The sequence below is a fragment of the Convolutriloba macropyga genome, chromosome 11, assembly GCF_964194025.1.
Source record: "Convolutriloba macropyga chromosome 11, txConMacr16.3, whole genome shotgun sequence".
NCBI classification, from domain to species: domain Eukaryota; kingdom Metazoa; phylum Xenacoelomorpha; order Acoela; family Convolutidae; genus Convolutriloba; species Convolutriloba macropyga.
Genome location: NC_134478.1, coordinates 25,972,804 through 25,986,479, shown reverse-complemented (window position 1 = coordinate 25,986,479; position 13,676 = coordinate 25,972,804). Strand labels below are relative to the sequence as shown.

General features: G+C 37.2%; 1 protein-coding gene across 2 annotated transcripts in view; it reads left to right on the top strand.

The window, feature by feature from the left end:
- Positions 1-367: 367 nt before the first annotated feature.
- The window catches only part of LOC142349773 (uncharacterized), a 102,385-nt gene continuing 89,076 nt past the window's right edge, over positions 368-13,676 (top strand). For both annotated transcript variants that reach the window (XM_075401537.1, XM_075401538.1), the window contains exon 1: positions 368-729. In XM_075401537.1, coding sequence (XP_075257652.1) covers positions 407-729 — 323 coding nt within the window. In that variant the 5' untranslated portion in view covers positions 368-406. The remainder of the gene's footprint in view (positions 730-13,676) is intronic.

The following is a 13,676-nucleotide window of genomic DNA, read 5'->3' as shown; positions in this document are numbered from 1 at the left end:
TTACGACAGAAGCTGACTTCCAGACTTTATCTTTTACATCTTCATTTTTTGAAAAATATAACAACGCCTTTGACCTTTTAGCTGTTAATTTTACAAATGTTTTGAATTGGAATTTAGGATAAGTACACAAATTTCAGCGAGCACGTCTGGGTCTGTCTACCCAGCTATGTTTGTCGTTTTTTTTTGCGATTGACCTGTGGTTTAGAATTTCTCAAATCAATTTCCTTGCTGTAAATGAGTTATAAGCTTTACTGCTGGCTTCCTGTGTGTGCTATCGCGCAGAAAAGACTATTTTAAGTTATAGCAACTGAAATGGTTCAATAAATTACTCTAGGGTGACAGGAAAGTGCCATTTATTAGTCTTTTCGACTGTTTATGTTTCTAATAGTGTGACATTTCAGAGTAAATGTCTTCACACAGAGGTACTCTTGGTAGTAAATCAGAATTAGGATATTGTTCAGCGGTATCAGAACCAATATCGTCTACTAAAGTGAATTCTTATGACAGAAAATTGCTGAAGGAATTCGCCAAATTATCGCAACTGCGTGATTCATTTGAGAAAAATGATATTGTGAGGAATCATGGCGTTGAATCTAGTAAAGCCATTATTCCCAAGCTTCCCTGGGATGAGAGAAGTCGGAAACAAATTGAGACTCAGATTCAGCATTTGGAGAGTTTAGTCCTGTCAATCCAATGGTCACCTCCGGTATCCAATTGCAAACAAAACAGGTAATCAAAAGTGTTCGAGGTGTCCGCCTTTTCTGAAGTTTGTTTCTGAAGTTAGCCTAACTGTTGATAAATTTATTAAATAGCTCTCTCTGTGGTCACTTGATATCGAGTCCGGACTTTGATTGGGTAGCCCACTTACAGGGGATTTTAGATTCCGGCAGAAAATACCTTTGGGTTGCGGGGTTCAAATTATCTAATATTCACCCTGCGATGCCTGATTATAAAAAAATATTAAGTTGCCTATTAAGTTTAAATGCTAACAGTGGTTTAGTGACATGCTTTTTAGTTTGTTAGTTGAGTTTCATCGTTACAGTGCGGTTTTTTATTAGACTAATTGCTGTGATAGGCTTATTTAATAGCTGTATGCCATTCGGAGATCGCCGTCGTGATCTCTAACCTGATTATGCCACCTAAACAAGACAGAACTCAATCTGAATATAATAATAATAATAATAATAATAATAATAATAATAATAATAATAATAATAATAATAATAATAATAATAATAATATAATAATAATAATAATAATAATAATAATAATAATTGTGGTGCGGGTGGCACCTTCCCTAGGGATTACCTGAAAATTAAACTGATAAAACTATAAAACTCTCATAAAACTTTCATTCTAGTTCACTGTGTTTCATAAACTGTTCAGCTGTATTACGTAACCATTTTGTTAGTTATTATTACTTGAACTACTTTAACTGGTACCAACAGGTACCGTCTGACTGTCTACTGTAAATCGCGTCATTGTGTTAACTGAACTTATTCTGACATAGTTTGATATTGATGTCTAACCGAATCCCTCGGTAAGAAAAAGAAGAAATTAACGACTTGAACCCTGCGTTTTGAACTAGCCTTAACATGGCGCAGCCATCAATGAAGTCACCGATTGGTGTACCCCTCTTTTGGGAAAGCGGGGCAAATCCGTCAAACGAATGGCCAACGTGGTTTTCCACGTTTAAAATGGCCGTAATGGCCAAGGAAAATATGCATGTGGACCTACTTCTACGAATCAAACCCACAGCAAACGACTTATTTTATCCAATAATGCCGACCCTAGAAGAAAGAGTCGAAAACACAAGCGAGGAAGAAAATCGAAAAAGAGAAATAAGAAACGAACGCCGCAAGGTAGACTGGGAAAACGAGTGCAAACAAATACGGAGCAGAGGGCCGATGATAGACAAATATACGTGGGACGAAGCTGATTTGAAAGTGAAAAGCTTAACATACCTATCCCTGGGGAACGAAGCCACAAGAATATTCAACCAGCGAAACCCCCACACTGTCATCGACCGCTGCTCCACAAACGAACTCGTATACGAGTTAGGTATAACCTTTACTCGGCCTAGAAACCTAACCTTTGATAGGTTCCAGCTCATAACAGTGCAACAGAATCCAAACGAAACACTGGAAACTTTTTGGAGCAGACTACGCGAGCTGGGCTCAAAGGCAGCCCTGGGGAACGTAGAGGAAGATTTAATAAAGGATTTCTTTATCGCTAAGATGAACAATACGACAATCCAAATGGAACTTCTCTCCGAAGTGCGCACCGCTGCACAAGTACTTAACTTTGCCCTATCAAGAGAAAGAGGCCAAGAGAATCAAAAAGAAATTCTCAGATCATCAGCTCCAAACTGGACCAACCAAGTAAACGCAATCTCAAACAAAAACACACGCCCGATGCAACGTCCCCAACAACAAAGCCCCCAACAACAAAACAAAACAAACGAACAATGTTGGAGATGCGGGGGTATATTTATGGCAGGGCACATGAACCAGTGCACAGCCAAACAAGCTACCTGCAACATATGCAAGAAAACGGGACACTTCGCCAAGATGTGCAGGTCTAAGATACCCCCACTCCCAACCAGAAAACCCAATCAGAGACCTCAACAACAACGTCCCCAGGGACAAAACAATCAACTCAGAGTGAGACAGATACAGGAACAATTAATCGAGGAGGAAGAAACCGAGCAAGAAGAGACAGAATCGGTTGACCCGGAGTCCGCACTATACATTAAAGAATTGTCAGAGGACTGGGCGGACATAAACCACATCGCACCAGAATCATTCTCGGAAGTAAAGAACATTCACCTCCAAGCAAACTCGACAAAAGAAGTCTGGGTGCAAACAACTACAAACAATCTAAAAGTACAATGGTTGGCGGATACAGGATCCCCAAGGAGCTTCATCACGGCGGAACAGGCAACCGAAATCATGAAATATAACCCCGGTGTAAAGCTACAACAATATTCCAGTCCAACAAAATATAAATGCTTCAACAATAACAACATAAAGATCGATGGAGAAATCAACATCACTCTGCAATCCGGCTCATGGACAGCAAAGAACTGCAGAATCTTAGTAGTAGGACATAAGACTAACAACTTAATGGGCAGAGACGTTCTTCAGAAACTGGGAATTACACTCCAACAAAAACCCAACAATTCCACAGGTAACAACATTTATACAATCTCTACTGTCCAAATAGAGAAAAATATAATCAAATGGATATACAAAAAATACCCACACTTATGTACCAGATTAGGAAAATCAAAAAACCACATAGCAAAATCGATATTCAAACAAAACCACAACCCTGTACAACAGAAAGGACGACGAGTTCCCCTCCACTTACTCGAAAAAGTAGAACGCGAATTAGACAAACTAATACAAGACAAACAAATCACTAAACTAGAAAAATGCCCCGACGATCTGTTCGTTAGCCCTGTAGTAATAACAGTAAAAAGGACAAATCAGTCAAAATAGCACTTGACTCGAAAAAATTAAACAAAGCAATACACAAAAACAAATACCAAATGCAAAGCATTGACCATCTAGTAGACGCTGTAGCACTTTATATCACACAAAGGAAGAAATCCCCAGGGAATTTCTGGTTTTCAAAAATAGATCTCAAATATGCATACAGCCAAATCCCATTAGACAACTCCATAGCCAAACACTGTAATTTCAGCATCCTCGGGGGACAAGCAACTGGCACATATAGATTTCTAAATGGCTTCTATGGCCTAACCGATATGCCAGCCACATTTCAGAAAACAATAGATAAAACATTAGATGGAATAAACTCCAAATTTGCATTCCTTGATGACATACTAGTAATCACCAAGGGATCAATCCGAGAACACGAACTTGAATTAGACAAAATCTTGAACCGACTAAACAACGAAGGACTAGCCATAAATTTGCAAAAATGCGAATTTGCCAAAAATGTAATAGAATGGCTAGGCTTCACAATAACTCCAAGTGGAATAACACCACTAATTACAAAAATGGAGGCAATCACAAAACTCGACAACCCTAAGACACTAAAACAACTACGGTCATTCCTAGGAAGCGTCCACCACCTCACAAAATTTATACCAAATCTCGCTAAACTCTCAAAGCCCCTACGCCCTCTATTAAAGAAAAATACCGACGCCAAAAACAACAAACTAGATTGGAACGATGAACAGTATTGCATTTAATAACATAAAAGCAAAAATACATCAAATAATCGAAAACAAACATTTCGATACCACCAAACAAACACGAGTCAAATGCGACGCAAGCGCAAAAGGACTAGGGGCATGCATCGAACAAAAACACGATAACGAATGGCATACCATTGCATTCGCCAGCCGATTCCTAAACAAACATGAATCTCGATATAGTACAAACGAACTAGAGCTACTAGCTGTAGTATGGTCTCTCGAACACTTTAAACACTATCTGTTCGGAACCGAATTTACTTTACAAACAGACCATAGAGCGCTGTTAACAGCCCTCAATGAGAACCGCGGAAATAAAACGTACCAAAGTAGATTAACACGTTGGGTGGATAGGCTACTCCCCTTCAATTTTAATCTTGAACATATCCCGGGGAAAAGCATGGGATTTGCCGACTATTTGAGCAGGCATCCAAAAAATAATCCACCTCCCCCATCATCAGATGACACACAGTATATAGTTAACTTAATAAATGACTTTAAATTCGTCCTCACACAAAACTCAATGAATTACAATTCGGCTATTTGCACAGACAAATACCAGACAAGACAAGCAACTAGAACTAATAGTAAGCACGCGCGTGAATATAAGAACGCTTTTTGCCTTAATCGTTCCAACTTTCAGCAGCTTATTTCGCCTCTTCTTAATTCAAACAATCCAAATACTTTCAATACTCTCAATCTTACTCAAAAATTCAATTCAAACTTCGCCAAAAATCCCCAGGGATTAACCCACAAAATACCTCCCATCCATTTATCACATCCAAAAAGTTCAGTTGAAAATCCCCAGGGATACCAGACCGTCAACGTTACTACTAGAAACAAACCCCAAGTAAATACATTTGACCAAACAATCATCAAACGAAAACGAGCGCCAAACAAAACAAAAATGAACTCTAACAAAGTCACTATTGCCACCCAAACTGATAACGAAAACAACAAGGGACTTGGACGTTCAGTCATTATACCCGATCCCCAAAACCCAATTTACCCCCTATCTAATTGTACGGATATGCCCCAATACAGAAAAAACCTCAACCAAGTATTTGGGGAAGAATTTGTTGCGGAAGCAACCGCAAAAGACCGCCAAATGGCCCCGATAATTAAACTCATTAAGGATAAGGACTGGGACACTCTTAAAAGGGTGAGCCCATACTTCTATTCCCTGAAGAGAGATTTATCGATTACACCCTCCGGTTGTGTCTTATATGACAACAGACTTATGATTCCTTCATCACTTAAACAACTCGTGATTAACTCGCTCCACCAGACCCACCCGGGCCAAGCTGGGATGCTCCGACTTGCAGATTTAGTATGGTTCCCTCGGATACATAGGGAAGTAACGGCAAAAGCCCAGTCATGTGGGGACTGCATAAAAACAGGTAAAAATCTCAAACCTATAACACCAAAAAATTCCCTAGGGATACTACCAAAACTAAGTGAGCCAAACGAAGAAGTACAATTAGATTTTGCGGGGCCAATTCCATTTAGAAAACATAAACAAAACTACTATATACTAGTTTCAGTAGATCGCTTAACAAGATACCCCCACGCAGAGGTATTTAAAGATTGTGACACACAAACAGCACTAAATTATTTAGAAGAATATTGCCGATTCCACGGCATACCACGCTCCATCAGATGCGACCAAGCCCAAGCATTTAAAGCAAGAGAATTTGAAATTTTCTGCAAAAACAAAAACATCAAGCTAATACTAGCCCCCGCGGGAGATCACAGGGCCACGGGAATGGTAGAGAGATTAATTCAGACAATAAAAAGGCGCATCGCCGTAATGGAACATGACCCTCTATGGTCATCCGCCGACTTAGCAACAATAGTAGCTAAAATCATAGAATCGATAAGACTAATTCCAAACGCAACAACAAAAATAAAACCTTTTGTAGCCCACTTCGGCAGACCTCCAAATACAGAACTTTCTAACATAATTACAAAACCCTCAAACAAAAATCTGTCATATAAACAAATAAATAAATATGCTTCAGATCAAGCAACGCTACAATACCCAGCGCTCCCCAGGGAAATAATGTGGGACTGGGACCATGATAGCGAGCCCGAACTTGATATTCAATACAAGACGCGCTCACAACCACTCCCGGCCAACAGCGACACAGATGACTCAGAGAACGCGCCGCTGCTTAGCCACAAGCGCGTTCATGGTAAGATCATACCTGACAGATTAGAAATTACATTTGGCGATAAAACTTCCACCGTAATTTACAATAGAAAAAACATTGCAAGAAAAACATTGGCACGAAAAGTACCGGAGCCCCGGGGAACGCTAAAACCTCAATGGAATATCATCCCGGACGGTACCATTACTAACTACTCTCCTCACACAATAACATTAGATACTGATAATCGAAAAAATACTGTAATAAGGAGGAACGACCTAGCCATAGTAACCGAAACAAAACCCCGCGAACCCGAACCTGAGCCTAAACCTAGACTAATACATATGGTAGCATGTAAGACAGTTGGCGAATATAAACGAAATCAAGAAAAAATAAGAAAGTTTTGTTTAGAAGAAAAAACAGCCCTCGCCAAACAACAAGAGCTCATCGCGAAACAACAGCGAAAAGCCCCACTGCAACAAACTGCGACACAACAGAACCAACCGGGCCCCAGCCACAGCGCAATAGACACCCAACCAATGGGACACGCAGACATAGTAGCCATGGCCAAGAGAAATCAACAGGCCCAAAAACGCCAACGAGCCACAAAGAAAGCCACGTCGAAGCCACCTCAGAAACAGCAACGCCAACAAGCACCAAGAAACAAATCGCCCTGGAATCCCCAAAGGCCACAATGGCTGAAAAATGCAAAAACAAGATTGACAAAACCATCACTTGCCTCCACGTTCGAAGTAAAATCAAAAGCCGCCGCCCTACAGCAATCCCGAGAAGTGAAGTCAAAACCAGAACGAAAACTACTGTACTCGAGCTCGTCAGAAAGCAAAAGCTTCATATCTGTCAACAAAAACAAACTCAAGTTCTCACCAACAATCAAAATTCATAACATCCAGTCCGAGTCCCCAGGGACAAAGCACTTTGAAATCATCACATCATCCGACCCACAGGACTTTATGTTGGAGTCAAACGACCCCACCAACCAACAACAAACCTCCAGTTCGTATTCTCCCCCATCACAAAAACTTCCCCAGGGCATCATGAAGTCCACCCCAAAATTGGACAAACTCGTCGAGAAAATATGGAGCCAACCCAACCACGAGAGTACTGGCCTGGAAATGAGCTCCACGGAGGACTTCCCAATCCATATTATAATAATAATAATAATAATAATAATAATAATAATAATAATAATAATAATAATAATAATAATAATAATAATAATAATAATAATAATAATAATAATAATAATAATAATAATAATAATAATAATAATAATAATAATAATAATAATAATAATAATAATAATAATAATAATAATAATAATAATAATAATAATAATAATAATAATAATAATAATAATAATAATAATAATAATAATAATAATAATAATAATAATAATAATAATAATGAATTCAACCAAACATGGTTACAACCAGCTTGGTAATCCCCAGATTAGGGGAGAAATCAAGTTTCAGTAATTTAAATTTCTCGAAAACTTTCCATCCTGAAGGGCAACTTTTATATTTGAATCTTTTCACTGATATGATAAGAATATGAATGTGATTAGAATTTTTATCCTGTTTGCCAACAACTTATCAGCGCTCCTGTAGGGCAATCGTATTATTATTAATAGCCGCACAGCGATAGCTGGGCTATTATTGGCCTTCTCTTGGTTTTTTAAATTCAAAGAATTTGAATTGTATTGGGGCGCTGTCTTTTTACGACTCGAAGAGGAGTATTGGAGAAGTCCTTTTTTAATCAATTTCATTGGAGTGATTTTTGAAGCGGGAAATGAAACGCGTGAAAAAATTTGGAGTGATTTTGGTGCTGAACAAAAGTGGAGAGTGGAGCGAAAAAAGATTGGTTTTTGTTCATACCGCTGCTTTTGAGAATGCGAAAAATTGATGTGTGAAAAAATTTTCTCTAAGCGAGCGAAATTTTTTGTTCACGTGCGGCTTTTAAAATCTGTTTTTTGCAACTTTTGATGGTTATGAGGTTTGATTATGATATTGTATTTGTTTTAGGCTTGTTTTGATAGGAAGTGAAGGTTTCAAGTTGTTAATTTGAGTTTAATGCTAATTAGGAGGTTTTTGATCATTTTTGCTGATTTTGACGAAATTTAATGATTTTTTGCCTGCTTTTTCGTTTTACTGCTTTAAGTGGGATTTGAATAGATTCTTGTTACTTAAGGAATTTTCAGATACCAATTGATTAAAGTTTTTTTTGGTATAAAATATTTTTTTTCTAAGGAAAAATGACAGAAAAATTGAGAAATTTTAAACCATTTTTATTATTTTTTTTCCAGTTTTTCGTTTTAATCTTAGATAAGCTTTTATAAGCCTATTATGGCCTGCTCATTGCTTTGCGAGATTTTCATTGCTCTAATTGCAAAAAACCTTATTCGGTTTTATGCTTCCTTGTACTATTAAATAAAAACTCATTAAGTTTTCTTGTTTTTTTTTGTTCAGTTTGTTTTTGAATGCCGTTTCTAATCTGCCTTATTTTTATGGCATTTGGGAAGGTTTAGGCTTCACAATAGTTGTTCTAGTTGCTTAGTCATAATTATGGGCAATTTTCTCCTTCGAATCGTTTCCAGAATTCTTCCGGCTATGTTTTAAGATCTGTTCACACATTTTCATCATTTTAAGTAAAATTGGAGTAGTGATTTTGGTCACGCCGAAACAGGAAATGGAGCCAAAAAGCAATTGATTTTGCGGCGTGAAATTTTTTCGCTGGTATTTTAAAGTAGAGCGAGAAAATCGTGTTTGAACAAAAATTTGCTCTCGCTTGTGGTTTTTTGTTCACATGCGGCAATTTCACTTTGGTTTTATTGTTTTTTCGATTTTTTGGATCGGATTTTTTTCCAAGTGGTTTTCATAATTCAATCATAGTCCGTTCTAGGTCTAGTTTTTTTTGTTTAGTCAATGAAAATTCTTTGAATTGTACGCCAGGACTTGTCCTGCTATGTTTTTTATTTCGTCGTCAAGATTTTTGTTACGACCATATGACGTCACAACCACTTTTTGTTCATTCGTTCATGCAATTTCAACTGAAACGCGTGCGTGACGTCTTTTTCCGCTCTTAGTGGAGCGATTTTTTACAATTCAAAGAATTTGAATTGTATTGGGGCGCTGTCTTTTTTTTAAAGATCTGTTCACACATTTTCATGAATTTTGAAGTCACATTGGAGTAGTGATTTTGGTCACGCCGAACCAGGAAGTGGATCTAAAAAGTGAGTGGTTTTGTGGCGTAAAATTTTTTCGCTCTAAATTTAAAGTAGAGTGAGAAAACTGTGTTTGAACAAAAATTCGCTTTCTCGCTAGTGGTTTTTTGTTCACATGTGGCAATTTCACTTTGATTTTTACTGTTTTTTCGATTTTTTGGATCGGATTTTTTTTCTAAATGGTTTTTCCAATCCATTCATAGTCCGTTTTAGGTCTAGTTTTTTTAGTCAATGAAAATTCTTTGAATTGTACGTCAGGACTTGTCCTGCTATGTTTTTGTTCATTCGCGTGAATAAATTTTTGGTCACACGTGACTTAGCTCACTCTCAAAAATGACTTCCTCGCTTTGAAATTGACTTTTAAAATTTAATTGAAAGAGATAAGGTCAAGTGAGTGTATATCACTCTAATTGAAGGTTATTTAAGAGCAGCTAATAGAGGCAGCAATAGCTTTGCAAAATACAGATTTTTAATCAAAATATAACATCTCAGCCTTCAATGAAAAGACTATTTTTTGGTCTGTCTTTTTTACTGTTTTTTTGAGACTGCAGATCTACGAAGCTATTGCGGCTATTTTCTGGTAATGTGCCAGCTATGTTTATCAAATTGGATAAAGAACGTTTGAAATGTGTACTACGAGAATGCTCCCATTACCGTAACAACATTGCTATTAACGACAATATTGTTAACAAAAAACCCAAATTACTCAGTTTAATTTTCAACGCAGTTTAAACATATGCCGCAGCTGCAGCTTCTACAGCCACATATCCGACTACCTCCAGTTCTGTCCCTCCTGTAGACAAGGTCACTCGCCAAAATAAAAGCTGTCAGAGTGTTGTGTCTACAGTTGTTGTGTCAGGCATCAACGAACTACCAGCCTCCACTAAACGTGGTGATCGGTGTACATGATATTGACGAAGTTAAGAAAGTTTTTCTATATATTCATCTGCTACCATTCATAATTCTTTTAGAATGGGCAACTTCGTTGACATTCATTTACGCCGCCGTCTCATTGCAGTTCTAGCCCACCAATTAGATAAGCGTAAAGTTATGTCAAATCCTTTCCATTTGAAAGGCTCTGAATTCTTTAATAAGAAGTTACTGTCATCATCTGATAGAGAACGAGAAAAATTATTATTGAACCTTTGCTGAAAAATAATCAAAGCTGGTTTTGAAAGAGAGGATCTCAAAAGTTACAAAGCCAATCTTTACCACAAAACGTATTAATTGATGAGACATGCAATTTCCCAGTTGATATACAAAAGCTTTTTCAATCAGTTGAAACAGAGCCGGCCGAATCCAACTTTGGACATTATGATTGACTAGATTCCATTGAGTTGCTTCATCTAAGTATTCAAGGTCTTGACATCGTTAACAAACAGCTTTCTGTTATTAACTTTGTTATGTCTCATAATGTTGATATCGCCTTACTATACACAATCTATTTTTCCGATATATTCCAAAAAATATTCTACTATTGTGTGAACAATTTTAGCAATATTCAGTATTCGTTCTACAGGTATTCATGGTGGTTTTATGAGCCCCTATAGTTTTTGCTCTGCTATTATTTTACATATTAACTAAGATATTTACCTCTGCATGTAACTTTATTTACCTATACCCTCACTAGCACCTATCTTGTCTCTTTTGTTGATACTGCATCTTGTTACGATCATTCTTCTCCTCCAGTAGTAACGCCTCTCCGAAAGTCATTTTGTTTAGAGATTTCAATTTTCCGTATGCCTCAAGAGACATTATGTCTAGCTCTAGCACCAGAGAAAATGGTATTAACTTTCTTCATGAATAAGGGGTTCCTGCCGCTAGTATTCTCACCAACTCATTCCTCCCTAAGAACATTCTTGATAATATTTTGGTAAATCTTTCTGCTGGATAATTATCAACTTTCTGACCATTCAGCCCTTCTTTTGGCTATTTATACTAAATTCAAAACATTCAATATCAAAAGTGCGCCTAGACATTCTCTCAAGACAGATTACGTTGCACCCTTTATCTACTGCTGGTTTTACTTATGATGTCATGATTATCCAGAGCCTCATTGTGTTGAGCATTTCTGTCACTACCTTTTCAATTCTATTGAGGCATTTTTTCCAAAGGTTACCAAGAAACGCCTATCACTTCCCTCATTATTCCTCTCATAGCGTACATCTTTATAACCGGTTGCAGACTTCTCAAAAGAGGCTTATCAGTTACTCAACATGTGTCCAATTTTCGTAAAACCAGCATCTGCGAATCAGATGTCAGCTGTTCTGTTGAGTTGGACAAGTTAGCACACAAATGAGTTATACGCCCTTCTTCGCAAAGTTAGTATTAGCACACTTATTTTGGAAAATGAGCTCTTTACTGAGCTACTTAGCTGTAAATGCTTTTAACTCCTACCTTGCTCAACGATCATGATTCAGAACGGATTTTACTGGGTGAGTTTGACTGGAATGGAAATATCATATATGAAGCTATTCAAGACACCAATGGAATTTCTAACTATGCTTTAGAGGGATTTCTCTGTCACTTTTGCATCCACTGGCGCCTTTATTTAGTCAAGTTCTCTTTGTTACATTTTCCTCTATTCTTCTGAAACATACTTTCCCTGCTATTTGGAAGGTGACGTGTGTTCATTATTCCTATTCTTAAACCAGGGGCACGAAACAAAGTTACGAAATATTGTCTCATCGGCCTTTTCCTTAAAATGTCTTTGGTTCTTGAGAATTCGTCTCAACTTAATATGTATAGTAGAATTTTACATCAGCTCGTTCCTCGTCAATATGGTTTTCAATCAAAGAAAAGCTCCAGCACAAACTTCTTCAATATATCCATTCTGTTTACAAATATTTCAGCTCTCTGTAAAAGACTCCCTGCTTTACCTTTTATTTAGATTATGCAAAAGTTTGACAAAGTGCCTCATTCTGTTATTCTACAATTCAGAAAATTTAATTTCCAAAAGCTTATCTCTGTCCATTTTCAAGCGGTTTCATTAAGTGTGTATTTTTGGGATTTCTTACGGGTTATTAGTGGGGTTCCTCTAGGCAGGATCCTATGTCCCTTATTGTTCCTCATATTACTCCCTTGACTGGGTTTTCGCTCCTGACACTATGCTTGTATCTTAGAGTCTTTGATTTACGTTACCATCTTTCCTTGTATTACTGGATTTTATTTAATGGTATGATCAATAAATCCAAGAAATCTTAGCAATATTTTTCTCGTCAGCAACCTTATCTACCCCGCCTCTGAGTTCCAATGATGAGTCAACTTCTTTCGTACCTTGAGTTAGGAATCTTGCTATTGCTGCAACTCATAATTTAAATTGGGCCAGCCACATTAAATGCCAACTACAAAAATCTTGGCAGTCATTTGACAGACTCAAATAGTGCATTCCCTTCTTCACCGCCCCTCATATTAAACTCTCTCTTATACATTCCTGTGTTCTTTCAATACCGTTTTAAGGCTCCAACATTAGGTCGCCTGTTATTGTTCCGACCTCTCTTGAGGGGGGAGGAACTATATACTCAAATGAGTTTTTTTCAGACAATTTTGGCCGATCGATATATTCATCGTAGAGAGTTCAGACTGGTATCATTCGAAAGCTCGTCCAGCGTAGAATATTGAACTAGAAAGATATTTTGATTTTCGTTTTTTACAGGGAGATATCGAGGTTTAAACTTTTGAGAAAATAGAGTGAATTCCGTTTTATTCACAATTTGTTAAAAAAATTTTAAGAAAGTGTTGTTGATTTTATTTTTAAACTCAAAAATATTATTGACTCTTTCTATTTAATTTTTTGTCGAAAGTTCTGGCTAAATATTTCAAAATTCTTTAATCAAAAACAGCACGAAATAAGTTTTTTAGTCCACTTGATTGAATTTGCAGGAAGTACACACACAAACACCACTAACACAATCTTTGTAGCCTCAAAGGGGGCTATTTCTACTTTAACTTTTGTTGAGAGCTCTGTAATTAAAACTTTGCCGTTTTTTGCTAACTTTACTCGTTGATTATCAAAACCGCAGCATTTATTTTTCATTTTTAAATAACAAAGTATCTATAT